A 21,379-nucleotide genomic window follows, 5' to 3' on the forward strand; every position below is an offset into this window, starting at 1 on the left:
TTTTGCAATTTTGGTCCTATTTCAAAAAACGTGGCCTAAAAAAGTCAGTGCCTTGCACATAACTTATTTCCAATCTGTTTGATGAGTTGGCTTTCAAGCTAATTTTTATGTTTTATTTTTTACTAAATGACATGAATTTAAAAGTCAACTTGGATTCTTTTTGCCAAGTCAACTAATTAGAGGGAGTGAGTCGGATCACGTGTTCCTTAGATCATAAAATAAAAATCTTTGGAAATTCCAAATAAAGTCTTCTTCCGTCTTCAACAGTCAAAATCCCAAATTCCCCTTTTCCCTTGAGCAATACTCCAATCGATCGGCGAGTCCGTTCCATCGTTATTTTCTGTTGTGAATCGATATGAAAGTTATTGTTGAAGGTTGAAAGACAATATTAAAAAACGGTGTAAGTTCGAAGCCAGAAGTGTGTCAACTGCCCCCACCCCCAATACCGTAAATGGGATCTTTGTAAATCTTTAGATTTTTGCTTAAAAAATGAATAGGGTTTTTCTTTTTTTTTTTTTACATAGAAATATTGACTTGTATTTGTATTCAATGGAGATTTTGTACTTTGTGGAATAAAAAGGAGAGCATGTAGTTCACACTTCTTTCTTTGTACTATTTTATGTTTAACTGTGGTCCATACTTACTTTTTTACTGTTTTATATTCGGTTGTTATCCTTCTTTGTAATTTTTATATGACTATGAAATGGTTGTTGCTTTTTTTTTTTTTTTAACTTTGTTGCACATCCTAGTACTATGAATAATGGCATCTCTTGCAAGCAGCCAAAATGCAATTTTCTTATTGAAAATGAGATGCCTGATGACTATGTGCTTGATTATTACTAATTTGACACATGTAAGAAACTATATGCACCTGTAATAATAGGGATTAGTTGAGAAACAATGTGGGAATACTCTTCATTTATTCCTCTCCTGCCACCAAATTTTGGAAGAATGCAACGAGAAGGGAACCTACTGCAGCCCCAAACAAGAGGAAAAGAAAATACGTTGGCAAGAAGGCAATGAGGCTTAAGAGGCAACTAACAATATATAGTGCATTGCGACATCTGTGGTGAGGAAGGGGCATAATCAGAGACTGTGACCACTCAAGACAGGTTTAGAAGATATAACACAGGAGGAGCATTAGGGGCGTAAGTATTAGAAATAGTGCAACGGGTAATTATATAGATAAATTCTATTTAAAACTAAAATTATATGAATTGATTAATACTGTAAGAATTGGTGATGGTGAGATGAGGGAAAACTCAAAGACATCTATAAATATAAATTCATATTGGACTATATTTCTGCACGATATAGGAGGTGTTTATTCTCTACATTTTGCATGTTGCAATAGGTGTTTGGCATATTTCTACCCCAATTGTTCACTATTTACTCCAAAATATTATGCATTGTTCCTTTAATCTCATAGCTCCAGTTATATAGTGTTCCAATACTCGTCAATTTTTGCCACAAATTTGGTCAATTTTTTTCCACATATTACTGCCAACATTCCTATTCTGCAGTCTTTCATTTAATCTAAAAGAAAAAGAAAAAAAGATTGCAAGTACGAACATAATCAGAATTAGTTTCAACAAATTATTCATTGATTCAACTTGAAATCCTTAAAACTCTGAACTTGCATAGATCATCTTCATCCCTGCTTCTGTTTTTTTTTTTTTCCCGACATATAACTGATGCACATCCAAGTAAGAAAAGAAAAACAAAAAATTACACCAACAATTAAAAATATCTTAAGTCTTCTATTGCACTTCTTCAAATTCTTCATTTTTTTCTTGCATACAATTGATTCTTCTAATAAACTCGGAATATTTCATTCGCCCTTGGGCATATTAGAGGATCCTCTCAGTCAAAGAAACGATAATCTCCTCTCTATAAATTGAGTTACCAAAAACAAAAAAGTTAAATCATAGCAAACATAAATATTCTGTTGGAATCATGCAACAATAAAATTTACACTTGGTTTTAAGAAGAAAAGCATGCAAAATCTATTTTTTTTCCTCACATTGAAATCATGGTATGTATGGATTCTTTTGGGAATTTTAGTTGTCCATGAAGTCCGAACTAAAAAAGAATCATTTTATTGGAACGGTTTTTAAATTATTTTATAACGTCTTTTTCATTTGTAATGAATTTTGTAAGGGAAAGGCCTACCGCGGCTAAATGAGACGTTACAAAGTATTTATAATGGCTTAGCAAAAAACCGTACAATTTGTAATAGTCTTTGTGATGGCTATCTGTAGTTGTTACAAACTTTGTGGCATGAAAAAGAATTAATTTGAAACAGCTTTTGTAACGGCTCGATCGAATTTGGTATAATTGTTATTGCAATGGTCTTTATAACACATTTAGATCTGATTTAGCCAAATATTTGGAACGATTTTTGTAATACTCTTTTAACTGTTTTGTATTATATTTGTATCTGTTTTTGCCACTGCATTTGAAGTTTTTTTATACTGCTTTTGTAACGGTCTATTTTCTAATTAATAACTGTTTGTGGCACATTCTTTGTAACGACTTGATGATTTGATCTTTTATTGGTGTTTTACAAATGTAGCTACAAAAATTATTATTTTTAATATATTTTAATTTTTTTTTACTTTATTTTATTTAAATTTATTTAATATGTTTTAAAATTTATTTTATATAATATATTTTAATATTTATTTTACTGAATATATTTTAATATTTTTTTTATAAAATTAAGTAAATGAATTTATATAAAACACACATAATATAATAAAAAAATAATAATTTAATTATAAAAATTAAAATACTATTACAAAATTTTATTTTTACAAAATACAAAAAAAAAGTTAATCTGAATTATTATCCCCAACGGCCCTGTGTTCGTCGTCGAGTGCCGGGGGATCAGCTGGAGGCTCGGGTTCTAGATAATCAGGTCGTCCTTCTTTCGGTAGACCTTCTCAAACACCTCCATCTGAGTGATGAGACGTCCAAGTTGTGTCTCCTAATCAAAAATTATAAAAATGATTAGAATTATAAAAAATTAAATGAAATTACAAATATGCATTGAAATACTTATCATCTTCCGCTTTTGGGCCCCAACGAATGACGACTCCCCACGGTAGACGATCACAACTGCTTCGGGGCTTGTTGTTCAGTTGACCTTATTTTTGGCCGGTTGTGCCTAGAATTCTGGGCTCGAAACAAAACTCCAGGAGATGGCGCTAGATCTCCTCAGCCAACCATAGCGGTCGGGCCAACTAGTTTCGGGCGTCAGCAAACCGCTTCAGCAAGAACTTCTCCGCCTGCGACTTGATGAGTTTGAACATGCTCTCGTTGTCGTAGTCCCACCAATACGGCATCTGAAAAATTGACAAATAAAAAAAAGTATAATTATTTGATAAAAAAATATAAATTTTAATTAAATTAAATAATGTTATACTTACCTTCAACTTTTGAAACCAGAATAGCTGTTGCTCGTACGGGATCTGCGATGTTGGCCCAGGGATGCAGATAATGCCCTTTGACTGCATTATTAATGGCTGCGTGAAAATTACGGTCAGACCTGAAAATAATAATTAAATATTAAAACAATTCAAAACTAAAAAAATTATTGAGTCAATTAATTAAATTATTCTACGTACTTCGCATCCCAAAAGCTGATGAAACGTCCCCGACCACTAGGGGAAGTAGTGGCATTAGTGATGGTTGTGGTGGTGGTGCATCCCACGGCCGAGCGGGAGCTTGTGTACTGTTGGCCCCCGCCGCCGCATTTGACCCCACTGCGGGGAAGTCTGTAGTGTATCGGCGGGGGCTGGAAGATTCCTTTGAGGATGGGGCGGCCGGAGATGCATCCGTTGGCTCATCCCGAGAAGGGCTAGGAGAGCCACGACCGCGGGCGCGACCACAGTCCCAGCCACGACCTCGTCCTAGAGGTGACAGAGCACCGATCAATATTATTTACCATTATAAAATTATGAAGATTAAAAACATATAAATATATTTTATTATTCATAATATTATATTTGTTTTTGTAGAATGTGCATTAAAGTTCAAATTTATCCTAAAAATTGCATTAAGACCTTAATTTTTTTCCTAAAATATTTATAAAAATTTCATTGAATTCCATTATTTTTCTAAAATTGGCATTAATTAATTATATAAAAGCTGTATTAAAGCCCTAACTTTTTCCCAAAAATATTTAAGAAAAAATCATTAAATTCCATTATTTTTCTAAAATAGGCACTAATTAATTATATAAGGTCCATTAATTAATATCCTAAATTTTGCCTAATATTACGTTAATGATCAATTTTAGCCTAAAATTCATAATTCTCCTGGAAATCAGATTTAGATTCAAGTTTTTGTTAAATTACATTAAAGTCCAAATTTCACCTAAAATTATATTAAGGTTCAGTTTTTTCCGTCTAATACATAATTCTCCTAGAAATTGCTTATAGGTAGAAATTTTGCATTAAATTACATTAACGTCTAAATTTCACTTAAAATTACATTAAGGTCTAAACTTATCCTAAATATACATTATGTTATACTTTTTTCTTACAAATTGCATTTAGGTCCATATTTTTTCTAAAATTACAAAAAATAAAAAAATTCAGAATTTTTTGAAAGTTTTTGAAATTTTTTTAAAATTACATAAAATAAAAAAATTTCAAAAAATGTCCAAAATTTTTTGAAAATCACATAAAAATATTTTAAGAATTTCAGTTAAATAAGAAAAAATTTAAAAATATTATAGCAAATTTTTAAAATAGATACATTTAAAAAAATATTATATAATTTAAAATTTCAAGAAAAAAAAAATTCATAAAATTTAAAACAAAAAAAATGTTACCTGGCAGGGGTGGTGGTGGCTGGTGGTGGGAGTGGCGGACGGGAGCGAGAAAGACAAGAGAGAGAAGAAGGAAACAAAAAATATGCAAGTGTTGTATATATAAAATTTTGGAACCGCCATGGCGGTGCCAAAGAGATTTACAATATTTGAAAAATCATTACAAAAGTCGTTACAAATTATATAGCGTAAGATAGCCATTTAAAAAGCCATTACAGAAATCGTACAATATAAGGATACAACGTCAGTTTTGTAAATTCCATTACAATTAATTAATTAATTTTATTAAAAATATTTAAAAAACGATATCATTTTTGATGATTTAATGCTGTGAAAACGTATCATTGTACTGGAACAATATAATTGAAATACATTAAAAAAATAGAAACTTTTATTTGACATCTATACATGTATGCAAAATGCAATAAATTTATATAATCATAAATATTAGTATTACATTGATGTAACTATTATCTTACAATGTTGAACTGCTTGGGTAAATTCGATCGTCAAAAGTACGATTAAACCGTCAGATATTGTCACACTTACAACAGAATTAATTCAGCCAAATTGTAGCCTTATTGGGTGTACGGATTCCGACATATCGTTCCTAGAACGTAATAGTAATAATTCAAGATGGTGTATTTCTAAATCAGGTCATGTGATTTAAAATCAGACTGTCTGATTTGATTTGATGGTTACATACTTGTATATATTTAAATTTGGTAAGAATCGGGTGCACCAATGTAAAGATATCATACTTTTTCGATCTGAATTTATGAGATGGCTCGTATTTTGTAACTGCTTTTGTAACAACTGGTATAACTTACAATTGTAACACTCTTTGTAACGGCCTTTGTTACAGCCATTCAAAATTAAAATGTTCACCTATTTTTTTATTTTGACTTCAAAAAATTTCATTTGTAACTACTTATGTAATGGCTTTTTGAATTTTGGCTGTTACAAAATTTTATTTTCCGCCTGGCGCCTAAAGTGGACCACTTTATTTTGGAACGACTTTTGTAATTGTTGTTGCTTAATTGGTAGATCCAAAATAATAAATTTTTAAAAAATATATATATATATTTTTTATTTTACAACATTGCAAAATAAGAATATTTCATTAAAACAGTGGTTTTTTTTTTTGTGGTCTCACTAGTTTGGATTTCTAGCCTGAGCTTGGCATACCTGATAGTGTTATTCTTGATCATGTTCCTCTGACATCAGAGATGTTTGGTAATGATCCATTTTCTTCACCTTTTAATCTTTTGTCTGTTGTTGCAGAGACTCATATATATATATATATATATATATAATGTAAGTTCGTATTCATCATCGTCAGTCTCGTAGTCCCTGAAGTTGTCTTCATCATCCTCTTCATCTTCATTATCAGTTTGACCAGCTTAAGTCCGTGAAGTACCTGTGCCCTATTGGTATGTAATCAAAAAATCGACCATAATTTATAAACTATTGAGATAACGTTGATCGTACAACTGATTGCCCGTAGAAACTTTAGGGACTAGTACGACTTCCTCCGGTTGATATGCGATCTCAGTCCATTTGGACTCATCAACGACTCTCCGAGTCTTGGTTTTGTAGACAGTCATCCAATCCGCTTTGTCCCTCTTCATACTTGGGTACTCAGTGTAGTACACTTGCACTGCTTGTTGTGCAAATACGAATAGCTCATCCTTTCGGTACACCTTTTTGAAGTTTACATCAATGAGGTGATAGCGTGGGTGTACCTTCATGTCTCTTACTGGATCAACTCAATGACACTTGACAGAATGATGTGCAAATTTGGAATAAGTGCATGTCAACTGAATGATCTTGTTGATGATTCCATAGAAGTTATTATCCTTGTCTGTACAAAACAAACTTTTAATACACACCCCACAATTCATTGTTGACTTGCCGACATTATGACGTTACGTTTGGAAGTTGTACCCATTCACAAAGTAGCAAGGCACCGATGTCATTTCTGCACTTGGACCACAATAATGACACTTGAGGACCTCATTGTCCGTGTAGTTCAACTCGAGATGTACCTGTTGCGCATTCATATATTAATCAGATACTTTGAACTTGAACACAATATACTTTTAAAAATTCAAAACAAAAAATATATTAACTTACACGTCGTTTGAACCAATCCTTGAACTCAGTCGATACAAGTCAATCAATAATTAGGTCGACCGAATACTGCTGCTGGTACAGTTCATTCAGTTATGACCTATAGATATATTAATCAAATAAATGATATGTATATACATGAATACACAAATTAACATATATGTGTAGCACCCCCTACTCACTACATTTAATTATCACTATTTCACCCTTTCCTTAATTACAATTCATTCTATAAGTAATTTTTTTCCAAACCCGTAACGTAAATTTTATTTTATCAATATAATATATAAATATCATAAAAGAGATAATAAATATCACAAAAAGTTTATATTACCCTCACCAGATGTCCTCATGTACATAACCTCAGAGGAAAATAGTACAAAATTTTAAACACAAACCAGAAAAAGATTAAATATTTAATGAACAAACAACCAAAAATCCCGACTTTAGATGTCATAGTTGACCTACCTAATAAGAACAACGATACCACTCAAAGTCCAATGTGGTCAGTCAATATGATCTATCTCTTGAAAAGTATGTGACAAGGAATGAGCTGCCTACTCAATAAGTATAGCAAACCAGTCTATATATATACATACAGGCAGCAGTTCACGTACCATGCAATCACATCAACTAACAAATATTCGTCATATCGCAACAACAGTTGTAAGGAATAATATATAACTACAACTATAAATCAATCCACGACATAATAGTTGACGTTTATCATTTACTATCTAAGGGCCCTACTTACTCTAATTGGAGTACAACAGTCAATGATTTTGTTGGTCATCATCATTTCAGTCAATGTCATATCATATACAGCACAGGATACCCGTTGTATGTGATATCCCTACACTATCTATCCCAGTGTGTAGCAATATCAGTACGGGACATCACAATAAACATGGCATCCCCACACCACCGCAATGTGTAGCTAACAACATAGAATATTCCCTGCTACCCAAAATATCCCGGTACCCTGTGCGTCATGTACCTAGCTTAATCCATTTATTTTTCATATTACATTATCAACCACATCATCATCAATCGCATTACCGTAAACCATTGATTATATTTCCAACTAGGTAAGCACCATTTTTTTTATTTCAATTCATAATAGCAATATCACCTAGTTATTTTCTTATTAAATGTTTTCCTTCGATTTCATTCAACAATCACCTATACGACCACATAATCATTTAACTCACGTTAGTACAATGCATACATATATAACACGTAATAATAATTTCATCGATATTAAAGTAATTCAATAGATAGTCCACGGTTATATATATATTAACAATCAATATACATCCACGTATATAAATATAAATTCAAACAATCAATATACTACATCCACGTATATAAATTCACGGTCGAATACATAAGCAACCTATAAATATAATACTACAAACACACACACACACATATATATATCAATTAGCTATACTTAGCTCAAATCTTAAAGTGATTTGGCTGACACAAGGAATTGCTCAAGCCTCTATTTTGTCGTCCCGTCCTCTAATAAATTATTATACGTATGATCAATATATATAAAATATCATAAACTCTAAATAAAATATTATATAATATTAGTACATTTTTCACCAAATCTTTTAATATTTCATTTATATTGAAGTCCAAACTCTGTTCATTTTCTTCTTTTTTTTTTTTTAACACCCGAAGGTGGAGGAAGCTTTTCGGAGTCCGCATCCCTTTTTCATTAAAATTTAACTAACAGTCATTGCTACATCATTACTGCAACAAAATCATAAAAGGAGGAGTACTACTCATTTACATTGTAACAATTTCTTCCAGCGACATCATGTTTTGTGTTTCTGCTGCCATCTTCTTTTGATTCGTCTTGTCCGAATTCTTGGACCACAAGAGTTGCTCCTTTGTTTCATCACTCGATTTTTCTCCTCCGAATTCTTGAACAGGTAATCCGGTTGCTCGTCCTGGTTGCAATTGGTCAAGCAAATTGGGACGCGAATCTTCAAAGGCCTGGCATTGCTGTCCATAATCTCCCCCTCATCTGAATTCTGTTTGATTAGCATGATAGCGTTTTCCACATGTGTCCAATTTCCATCAGCCACTTTATACTCCAAATTCTCATCACCCGTTTTATCATTATCACAGGTAGTGTCAGCAACATCAATAGAGACAATATTTTCATGCACAACCACGTGATCCTTTAATTTGCTCGCTGCATTTTCAAAAATAAAAATGGAATCAACACTAGCCACATAGTCAGTTCTATTTTCAGTGTGGTACCTGTCATCTTTTGTTATCTGAAACTGTTCTTCTCGGTCCATCGTCTTTGAGCATTCACATGCTTCCTTAGTTGGTGCTTTGTCCCGTTCACCACTTCAACAACCTGAGTTCCCTTCCTTTTCTCAATGTCAGCACCAACACGTTTGCTTGGCTTTCGGGGAGTTGGTTTGGTTGCATTGCCTGTCGAGTAGCACTCTGAGTCTCTATGCCAACATGTTTGCACAAAAAGTAGTAGTGTGGGATTTTCTCATATTCAATTCGTCGCACGATTGTCTCGCCAAAAGTCTGAAGCTTAAACTCTTGAAGGCGTGGTTTGAGAAGGTCCAATTCAATACATACCCGTGCCTTTGAGAGCTTAGACTGATTGAGCGTTGCGTCATCAATCTGCAGGGGGGTTCCAATCATGCTAGCCACTGTAAATAGGACATCTTTGCAGAACAAATATGCTGGAAGTTCTAAAAAATTAACCCAAATCGGAACGATCGAAGACTCCTGCAATGGCGTGAATATAGGAGTCCACTTGAAGACACGCATTGGGTATCCTTGAATACACCAAATTTGGCGGAGCCACAGGCGAGAGTAATCAGCTTCACTAGAAAGAAAAATTAAGGCATGTTTGCTGTTAAGCATACTAACCGTGAAATCGCCTTTGAGGCCAGTTCCAGCGATGAGTTTGTGCAGGTTGCTGTACAAAGGTGTTCCATGCGAGAATTTTCCAACAAGTGCAAATTGGAAAGGAGCTGCCAGAGCTTCAGTTTCTGCATCTGTGAACACCAGTGTTGGACCTTTGTCATCAGCCCAAACTGCACCGATTGAGGGTGGTAGTGAGTCTGCAAGAAAATATTTGTGGGATGCCGTGTGGAGGTTTTAGGTTTGTGAGGGTGCATAAATTTCAGCAAATGATTTTTTTGGAACATTCTCCGTCAAGTTCTGAGTTGCTTGCTGTTGTTTCTGTTCCATAGAGTTGACTGGCTGAGTTAACTGAGTCAACTCAATCAACCTGAGTCGCCGGCTATAGTTGTCGGAGAAGCCGCTACTTCCAAATCTCCAATGTCAACTTCTGATCGGATGGATAGCTCCGCCATGTTGAGGCGATTCCAGTGGTGGTACTCCGCCTGCGAACGGCTGTCGGACTGCGGCGAAGAGGTGGCGCGATTGTCGGTGATGGCGTGAAGGGAGGATTTTGAGATCTTTCCACAGAAGTGATGAAAATGGATGGGAATGGTCTCAATCGATTCGCAATGAGGAGAGGAAGCGAATGGTGGTGGTCCGCAATCGTGGTCGACGTGACGACGGCGAATCGAGGTGAGAACGTGCGACGGTCGTGATGTTAGCCCATTGATGAGTGTCGAAGTCACCAAAAATAATTCCTACTACACTTGTGAAAGTGGGAGTAGGGTCGATCCACAGGGATTGGTTTTAAGTTAATTTCTTTTAGAAAAATGGAAAATAATGGGGGAAGGATGTTGATAAAAAGATATGATCAAAAACTAAATAATTAAAAATACCTGATAGAGATATGAGAGAGAGATTTCCCGGTTAAGGTTAGGATTATGCTTGATTCTCGTGAGTTGATCATTGATGCAAGAATAACACATGTATGGACAAATAAACTAGTTATGGTCGTTGGTACGACCTAACAACCTCACCTTTCCTTACCTTTTCGTTAGCCAAGGTACGACCGTTCGCTAGATCTCTAATTAACAGACAATCCTGGGAACGTCCACAAGATTTAATCTATTAACAGCATTAAGAATTAGAAAGGCCTGATTCTAATCAACAAACTCCTACGAGGACAATTTGTTTAAACTAGATCATGCATTCCCCATAACATAATTAAATACTGTGACATAACTAATCATGCTACGTTGCCACTAAGTATTGAACTAAATAAACAATTACACGGATTTATAAAGTTCAATTAGCTAAGCAAACCTTCTTGATAATGAACAACCGGCCGAATCATTCATAAATCAAATGTTTGTAATTAAAGCACAGAGAATAACATGAATATTTGCTTGACAAGTGTAGAACGCAGATTAGATCTCACAACATAATGGGAATCAAGCAATCACCATACCTTAACCAGGAAATAAGGAATTTAGCCGGACATACTAATGGAAGAACACACTATAAAGTGGAATTCCATTAATTCCGGTAGTAAAATAAAATAAAAGAGAAGAGATGAACAGAGAATTCTATAGAGTTCTAAGATAAAAACTGAATGTCTTCTAATGAAGAGATCCCCCTATTTATAACAAAAGTCCCCTACGAATCTAAACGTAGTGGGGGGATAGATACGTGATAAACTCTAAAAAGGTAAATAGATTACAAAAGATAAGCTCAAAAGAATCCTTTCTAAATCTAAACACTTGATTCCTTTATCTCTTGGGGAAATCGTTCGTGCTTATCCTTATCCCGAGTTGACTACTCCATTAAGCGTGGGCGTACTTTGTCAATTTTGCAGAAACGTCCTTGTAATCTTCCTTTTTGCTGAATATGCAATAAAATCACATAATTAGGAATATTTTGGCTTAAAAAGGAAGATTAAATTGCTATAAAATCATTATAATTGCAGAGTTATCAAATACCCCCACACTTAGCCATTTGCTTGTCCTCAAGCAAAACCAAGATGCATTCAAAAATCCCTCCAAATTTTAAACTATTCAAGGCAGTTTGTAATCATGTGCAAAGTAAATGACATACTTTATGAAGGAGATAATTCAACATGTATCAAACAAGTTTTCACGTGATGACCATTATCAAAATCAATCGCATAAAACTAGTGGACTATTTTCTCTCCACTTTCCATTCTCTCAAGTGTATATATGGCTCAAGTGTATCTCTCGACACTTACTATGGCAGTGCTTCACCATAGGCTTGCCTATACACCACATCTCCACCACTTTTGAAATATGCACATATATGGATCAAAAGGTCTTTTATTTTGGTTGTAATGGGGCTTTGGTTTGGGGTAGGATAAAAGGATAATGAGGTTAAATTCCAAGAAACTAATTAGAGCACCAAAAGAATTTGAGTGAACAATAATTCGAAGCTCTCAAAGTTTACTTATCTCCCTTCAAGATCTTTTGACAATTCCTTGAACTATGCCTTTCTTATTCTTTTTGGAGAGTTCATACATTTTTTTTCTTTTTTTTTTTGTTTTTCTTTTTCTTTTTCTTTTTCTCCTCTCCAATTTTTGTGATAGGCATAGACCAAGGAAATTGATCTCGGTTCCCACAAAGTAAAGCAGAATATAATTTTGGAACCCCCACACTCATTTTGAGGTACATCTTTTAAGCATGTGAATCACAAAGATTTTGACGATCTCCTATTTTGAGAACTTGTTCTTTTGAACCTAAACCCAATTCCCTTGATGCTCTAGCAGTTCTTAGAGGGATCAAAATCAAGGTTTTAAACAAGCGACGGGATAGGTTTGTATATGACGGTTTATTCAACAAAATAGGTCAAAAGGCTCAAAGGAGTTCTCTAATGTTAAAAATGTGTTAGGTGGTTAAAGAAGGCCGAAAGTGGTTTCTAATGCCTTTATCATATCCAAATAAATGGACATTTGTGTGGCCTCGATGTGGTTCAAGGCAAATTCTAGGAAGACAAAGCCATAAAAGTGTTACTCTCTCAAGAAAGAATGAAGATTTTTATGAATATATCAAGCTCAAAATCTCACGAGGTATGTTTTAGTCCACTAATCCTATATCAGAAGATTTTAACTCAAGTCATTTTAGTAAAAATAAGCTTTCAACTAGTGAATTATCCTCAAACATAAAACATGTATTCTTTTTACACATAACATCATCAAGTCAAGATCAGTCCAAAATTAAAAGGGTTTTATCATGCCAAAATTTTCATGTTAAGCTCAACAACCACACCCCCACACTTAAAATTCACATTGTCCTCAATGTGGACATTGACATGCAACTCAAGGAAAAATTAAAATGAGAGAGAGTTTAAGGAAGCGTCCCTGAGTGCGTGCCGCGAAGAGTTCATGGCGTGGTTGGGCTGGTGGCAGATGATGGCGGCAACCTCCGGTGGATATGAGGGAGAGAGATCTTGGTGGTAGGTGAAGTTGCTGTGAGAGAAAGTGAGAGAGAAAGTTAATGAAGATAAAGATGAAGTCAAAGAAAATCTTGGTAAAATATATGAATAAAAGTGGAAAGATTTTCTTTTGATTTTTTTCGATTTTCTAAATTTTTTTTTTTTTTTTTTTTTTGAAATCAAGAAATAAAAATAAATAGAAGAAGATAGATGAACGTAAATAACAGCCTACGAAGTGCGACTAAGCGTGGGCACGCTTAGTGGCATCTCCAAATCTGTTTTTGTGAGGTGAGGTGAAACAGTTTTGAAAGATCGACTAAGCGTGGGCACGCTTAGTGGGATCTCCAAATCTGTTTTTGTGAGGTGAGTTGAAACAGTTTTGAAAGATCGACTAAGCGTGGGCACGCTTAGTGGGATCTCCAAATTTGTCAAATTCAGCCATCCAAACAGAATTGAGTAAAATTTGCAAAAACTAAAATTAAACGAAAGATGAAAGGAAAGGATAGAGATTTCATGGGTTGCCTCCCATGCAGCGCCTTTCTTTAATGTCTTTGGCTAGACATTGTTGTGCCTCAACTTGAATAAGTTGGACACTCTAAATCCACTTCTTCTATGTAATGCACCCGGTGATGGTGTGGATTTAGGGGAACTTGGTAGTCCATGGATGACTTCTTCCTTGAACTTATTTTGTCATGAAAGACTTTTTTCTTGTAAGTTCTTCGACTCGATCTTTTGACAATTGTTGTCTTGAATGCTTCTCTACCATTGAACATAGCATTTTTTTGCGATAAAGGATCAATAGAATCAATGAAAAAAATAGAACGCACATCGTTAGAATATTTCATGGCACCATCAATTTTAAAACTCATAACCTCATTATCAAATTCCATAGAGAGAATTCCGGCATCAACATCAATTTTAGTTTTTGAGGTTTTAAGGAATGGTCTTCCTAGCAAGATGGATGTAGAATTGGGAGAAATATCCCCCCTCATATCAAGCACATAAAAATCAGCAGGAAAAACCAATTCATTAACTTGCACAAGTACATCCTCAAGAACTCCTTCGGGGTAAACTACAGAACGATCGGCAAGTTGAAGAATAACCCCCGTTTCTTTCAATGGGCCAACATTCAAAGATTCATATATAGTAAGAGGCATAATATTGATAGAGGCACCTAAATCACACATTGCTTTTTCTATTCCAATCTTTCCAATTTTGCAAGGGATAGAAAACGTACCTGGATCATTGCATTTTGGGGGTAATTTTCGTTGGAGAATTGCGGAGACGTTCTCCCCCATACTTACCCGTTCGTTTCCCTTGAGTTTACCCTTGCTAGTGCACAATTCTTTGAGAAATTTCGCGTATCGGGGTATTTGCTTGATGGCATCGAGCAGCGGGATGTTTACCTCCACTTTGCGGAACGTTTCAAGGATCTCTTTTTCCTCCTCTTCCTTCTTCGCTTTGGTGAATCTTTGTGGGAATGGTGGTCTAGTTACCAAAGGCTGCGGATGGTCCACTTCGTGTTTGGTTTGTTCTTGTTCGACCTCAATTTCTTTTTCCGGCTTTCTTTTCACACCGAGCCCACGTTTGGTGTCATCTTCGTTCACATGTTCCTGCAATTCTTTTCCAATACAAAGCGTAATAGCACTAACATTTTGTCTAGGGTTAATCACAGATTGAGAAGGTAGCTTACCTTGGGACTCGAGCTTACCAACAGTTGACGCCAATTGACTGATTTGAGATTCTAGATTTTGAATGCTCGTCTGAGTCTGTTGTTGGACTTGTTGGAATTGTTGGAAGCTCGCCTGGGTCTGTTGCTGAAATTGTTGTGTGTTGGTCACTAGCGCTTTCATCATGTCTTCAAGAGATGTGTTTGGCGTGGGGTTAGGCTGTGGAGGTGGTCGGTATTAGGGTGTTTGAAAGTGTTGGTTGCCGTAATTCAGATTCGGGTGGTCCCTCCATCCAGGGTTAGAGAAAGGATCATATCTTCTCTGTTGTTGTCCGGCGAATCCTCCTACGGCGTTGGCATGTTCGGTAGTTGATTCTTGAAGAGTTGGGCACATGTCGGTGGCGTGTCCCGTTAAGGTGCAGATACCACATGCTTTGACTTGTTGATAGATATCTGCAACAACTTTTTCAACAACAGTTGTGAGTTGATTTAAACGTTCTTCAAGGTTACTTACCTCGTGGCTCTTCCTAGGTGGATCATCATGTCTAACCCCAAATTGTTGCGTGTTGGACGCCATAGTCGAGATTAGTTTACGCGCCTCGGTGGGGGTTTTGTCGAACAATGCTCCACCACTTGCCGCATCTATCAGTTTTCTATCCATATTTGATAGACCTTCATAGAAATATTGGATCAACAGGTGGTTCGGGATTTGATGATGGGGGAAACTCTCCACTAGTCGATTGAATCTTTCCCAATATTCGAAAAGACTTTCTCCCGTGAATTGTCGAATTCCGCTGATCTCCTTCCGGATTGTTGTGGCTCTTGAGGCAGGGAAGTATTTCTCAAGGAACTGTTTTTTGAGATCGTTCCATCTTGTAATGGATCCTGAAGGTAGGAGATACAACCAATCTTTCGCTTGATCGGCGAGAGAGAAGGGGAATGCTCTCAATTTGACTTGTTCCTCGCTTATGCCTTGTGGTCGCATTCCGGAACACACCACATGGAATTCTTTCAGATGCTTATGTGGATCTTCACCTGCGAGACCACGGAAGGTAGGAAGTAAATGAATTAATCCAGATTTCAGTTCAAAATCTACCTCTAAATCGGGGTATTCAATGCACAGTGGCTGCTGGTTTAGATCGGGTGACGTCATGTCATTGATCGATCTTTCAGGGATCAAAGCCATTGTCTCTTCTTCGGATTCGCTTACGGATTCCTCAAATTCAAAAGTTGGGTCTTCTTTGTCTTTGTATGGAGCGGATATTCCTTCCAATTGTTGCTTAGTCTCCTGACGAAGCCTTCGTGCGGTCTTTTCGATTTCGGGGTCGTATACCAATTTACCTGTACGAGAAGACCTTGGCATCAATGGTGATAAAATCGAGTAAAAGAAAATAAAGAAATATACTTAAAAACGCCAATCCCCGGCAACGGCGCCAAAATTTGATGAGTGTCGAAGTCACCAAAAATAATTCCTACTACACTTGTGAAAGTGGGAGTAGGGTCGATCCACAGGGATTGGTTTTAAGTTAATTTCTTTTAGAAAAATGGAAAATAATGGGGGAAGGATGTTGATAAAAAGATATGATCAAAAACTAAATAATTAAAAATACCTGATAGAGATATGAGAGAGAGATTTCCCGGTTAAGGTTAGGATTATGCTTGATTCTCGTGAGTTGATCATTGATGCAAGAATAACACATGTATGGACAAATAAACCAGTTATGGTCGTTGGTACGACCTAACAACCTCACCTTTCCTTACCTTTTCGTTAGCCAAGGTACGACCGTTCGCTAGATCTCTAATTAACAGACAATCCTGGGAACGTCCACAAGATTTAATCTATTAACAGCATTAAGAATTAGAAAGGCCTGATTCTAATCAACAAACTCCTACGAGGACAATTTGTTTAAACTAGATCATGCATTCCCCATAACATAATTAAATACTGTGACATAACTAATCATGCTACGTTGCCACTAAGTATTGAACTAAATAAACAATTACACGGATTTATAAAGTTCAATTAGCTAAGCAAACCTTCTTGATAATGAACAACCGGCCGAATCATTCATAAATCAGATGTTTGTAATTAAAGCACAGAGAATAACATGAATATTTGCTTGACAAGTGTAGAACGCAGATTAGATCTCACAACATAATGGGAATCAAGCAATCACCATACCTTAACCAGGAAATAAGGAATTTAGCCGGACATACTAATGGAAGAACACACTATAAAGTGGAATTCCATTAATTCCGGTAGTAAAATAAAATAAAAGAGAAGAGATGAACAGAGAATTCTATAGAGTTCTAAGATAAAAACTGAATGTCTTCTAATGAAGAGATCCCCCTATTTATAACAAAAGTCCCCTACGAATCTAAACGTAGTGGGGGGATAGATACGTGATAAACTCTAAAAAGGTAAATAGATTACAAAAGATAAGCTCAAAAGAATCCTTTCTAAATCTAAACACTTGATTCCTTTATCTCTTGGGGAAATCGTTCGTGCTTATCCTTATCCCGAGTTGACTACTCCATTAAGCGTGGGCGTACTTTGTCAATTTTGCAGAAACGTCCTTGTAATCTTCCTTTTTGCTGAATATGCAATAAAATCACATAATTAGGAATATTTTGGCTTAAAAAGGAAGATTAAATTGCTATAAAATCATTATAATTGCAGAGTTATCACCCATTCCTAGAGCTAACATCATATAACCCAATTGAGACATTGCCGAATAGGCTAAACCCCTCTTAATGTCTTTTTGAGCAAGAGCTAAAGTAGCTCCTAATAATACTGTGATTATGCCTATCAACGAGATAAAATTCATTATATAAGGAATAACTATGAAAAGAGGAAGAAGACGAGCTACAAGAAAAATCCCCGCTGCTACCATAGTAGCAGCATGTATAAGAGCGGAAATAGGAGTGGGTCCCTCCATAGCATCAGGTAACCATACATGAAGGGAAAATTGTGCAGATTTAGCAACTGCACCGGCAAATAATAGAGCAGCACACAAAGTAACAAATGGAGAATTAACTTGATTATTATAAATCAAGTTATTGAATATTTCGAATAAATCCTGAAATTCAAAACTACCGGTTATCCAATAAAAACCTAAAATTCCTAATAATGAACCAAAATCTCCTACACGATTAGTTACAAAGGCTTTTTGACAAGCATTTTCCGCAGAAGGTCGTTGAGGGAAAATGTTCTCCTCATCAAGGGATTCGAACGGTGTATGTATCGGCCGACAACTCGCCGTGGCAGCGCCGAATTTTTAGTGAGAAGTTTTCGGCGTTTTTTAGGGCGACGCAGCAATTTTTGAGGTGGCCATGGCGGCGCTTAGTACGAACTTCAGGCAACCCGCACCATGGTTGAATAGATCTAGAGACAGCGAGTCTGACGATGATGGTCGTGTCCTGAGACGTGCCGGCGAGATTTTCTGGCCAGCGACAGTGGCAGTGATGGGCTGTCTGCTGGTGGTGGTGGTTTGGCTGAAAAAGTGATGGTTTACCGTAACACCTGCCTTGTTTTACCGCATCATTTCTATTATTATCCAAATCCTAACAAAAGGTTAAGGTGTAAACATTGAAAATTTGAAAAAAAAATTATAAATTTCTAAACTTCTCAAATATATATTTAATTTATCAACTAATTCATAAAAATTCATTTAATCAAAACCCTTACATATTTATAATTATGATTTTTTAATATCATCCCTAAATTAGATTATCATTAAAAATCTCATTTTCTCTTATTAATATATATAATATTTCTTAAACATAATTTTTGAAATATTTTTATGAATTTTCTATCAATTTATCGTTACTATATAATTTAATTAAAAACCAATATATAGAATTACATATGTGGTTAATAATTCTAATGGGATTGCATAAATTAACTATATTAATATTGACATCTAATAATTTAATTAATCAACTATATCCTTTTTATATCAAATGTGATATTTAATTTAACACTAATTTAAATAACCAAACTCGTTAAATATTTCGATAAAATACTACATCGATCAATATAAACAATATTTAATAAATGGACTAATTAAATAATATAATTATGTTAATTAATAAAAATTAGAACAAAAATTTCTTACCTCGGTTTTCCACTCGAGAGCTGAATTGCAATTTATCAAACGTGTGCAATTGCACACTCAAATGCACAAATATATGTATTGAAAGAGAGGGGCAGTGGGTTGGCATGTGGCTACCCACCCCTTTTTCATATTCTTATTATTTTTTATTTAATTTTTTCAATAATTATCATTACATCATACGTAATTTCTTAATTAATATAATTTGCTCCCAAATATTATAATGAACTTCAATTTAATCAATTCAAATTTTATTATATTTCAATTATGACCTATATTTTATCTATAATCAAATTTGAATTTTTTTAATAGTTACCAATTAGTCTCTTGATTATGTGTAAAATACTACAGAAGTCACATATGTATATTGAAAATAACATCTTACTCATAATATGGGGTGACTACTTTACAATTGGTCAAAATATACGTACCGATGATGTGCCGTTCTGGTCCACTAAGCCATCTCTTCTTCGAGGCACCAATAGCCCTACCAGGGTAGTTGAAAATAGACACCTGGATTCCAGCATCACTGCTCGTGCGCTCATCATTTCTACGAAGCATGCTTCATTTGGAAGGCACGTCCGACTCAAAGTACTGTGAAGAAAACAAACCAATTTCCTCAACAATGTATGCCTCGACAATTGATGTCTCGACATGTACTTTATTTTTCACCTTTTTCTTCAACTGATGTAGGAACCTTTCAAATAGGTACATCCGCCTGTATTGCACTGACCCCCCCCCCCTACGCGAGCTTCACATGGTAAGTGAACAATGAGGTGCTCTATTGATCGAAAAAAGCTGGAGGAAATATCTTCTCAAGGTTGCACAGTGTGATGGCAACACTGTTTTTTAACCCATGTAGCTCGGCGACATGAAGCATGGTCGAGCATATGCTTTGGAATAAAAGACTAACCTCCCTTAAAGAACTCCATTCATGCTCGCGAAGCATCTCACAAAAGGCGGTCGGGATTAATTTCTACATGAATACATGATAGTAGTGGATCTTCATGCCGTGCATCCGCAATTTCATCATGTCAACGCAACAGACAAAGTTAGATGCGTAACCATCAGGAAACTTAAGGCCACGAATCCTTCGTCAGGGTACAGACTACTTTGGGCATAACGTTCGATCTACGTTCGTTCAACTCAAGCTCCGGGTGATTACAGATGATCTTCAAATCCCTACGTGCATTTAAATTATTCTTCGTCTTTCCCTTGATGTCCATGACCGTGTTGAATATATTATCAAACACATTCAGAAGATAATTTTCTTCGTCTACTTGTAGTCGCTACCATAGCCGAAAGGGAGTGTCAACAACATTTCAACGGCAGGACTAATGTCTGCAACCCAATCTAGGATTTGGTCTCCTATCAGCCTCGGACATGCAACCTTATATTCGACACGATTCTTCGTGAAAGCTTTCTTGTTCCTTCGGTAGGGATGGTGCTCAAAGAGAAACTGTCTGTGGAAGTCAAAGTTGCACGCCTTCTTTCCGTGCTACAGATGGAATGCTCGTATGTCATGCATACAAACTAGGCAACCCATAATACCGGTGGTACTCCATCCAAACGCCATCTCATAGGCTGGTAGATCGTTCACAGTCCACATCAACACCGCCCGTATGATGAATGCGTTGTCCGTGGCATTGTCGTAAGTTCGAACATCCACATGCTACAACTGCAGCAGCTCTTCGATCAATGGTTCCAAGTATATATTGATCAGACGCTTCGAATTAGAAGGGCCAAGGATCACCATCATCAGGAATATGTACTCAGAACTCATGCACATACTAGGGGGAGATTATACGGTGTAATGATAACGGACCAACATGAATATGTACGATCGTATTGACCGTGAAGTCTAAAACCATCTACTCAAAGGTCCAACCTAACATTAAGCAGCTCTTTTGCAAAATCGGGATACGTTTAGTCAAAATGATTCCAAGTCTCGGCATTGGATGGATGACACATTGATCCCTCCTCCATCTGATATGTGCCATGCCGCATTATGTGCTCGGCAGTTGCCCTCGAAGAATGCAACCTCTGCAAACAAAGAGTAAGCAGCAGGTACCTAAAGATGGCATACGGGGACTTCTTGCGGCGTGGGTCTAGCCCTCGGGTCATTTTATACCTAGCGTCCCCACAAAACTTGCCGTACTCAAAATCAACATCGTCCTTCCAGTTCAACATGCAGTCATTCTTACACGTATCGATCTTCTCAATGGATAAACCTAAATCCTTTATCAACTTCTTCGTGTTGTAGTAATCTCTCAGCGAGATGTGATCCGGGGATAA

The 21,379-nt window shown here is 35.9% G+C and overlaps 1 protein-coding gene across 1 annotated transcript; it reads right to left on the bottom strand.

The window, feature by feature from the left end:
* Window positions 1-13,872: 13,872 nt before the first annotated feature.
* LOC148784957 (uncharacterized) lies at window positions 13,873-19,645 on the bottom strand. Its single transcript, XM_088875627.1, has 4 exons — window positions 19,516-19,645; window positions 17,659-17,955; window positions 15,484-16,310; window positions 13,873-15,189 (listed from the first exon to the last, which is right to left on the bottom strand). The coding sequence occupies exons 1-4, from the start codon at window positions 19,643-19,645 to the stop codon at window positions 13,873-13,875; spliced, it is 2,571 nt and encodes an 856-aa protein (XP_088731753.1).
* Between the last annotated feature and the right edge of the window lie 1,734 nt (window positions 19,646-21,379).

This window comes from Sesamum indicum, linkage group LG11 (genome assembly GCF_026168435.1).
Source record: "Sesamum indicum cultivar Baizhima isolate 11 linkage group LG11, ASM2616843v1, whole genome shotgun sequence".
NCBI lineage: Eukaryota > Viridiplantae > Streptophyta > Magnoliopsida > Lamiales > Pedaliaceae > Sesamum > Sesamum indicum.

Excerpts from the sequence above, each read along its gene's own strand:
- LOC148784957 (XM_088875627.1), bottom strand. The coding sequence starts at position 19,645 with ATGCTTCGTAGAAATGATGAGCGCACGAGCAGTGATGCTGGAATCCAG. Across the intron at positions 17,956-19,515 it reads ACCAGAACGGCACATCATCG|TTGCTAAATCTGCACAATTT; the intron begins GTACGTATATTT and ends TTGCCGGTGCAG. Across the intron at positions 16,311-17,658 it reads GATGTTAGCTCTAGGAATGG|GTAAATTGGTATACGACCCC; the intron begins GTGATAACTCTG and ends CTTCTCGTACAG.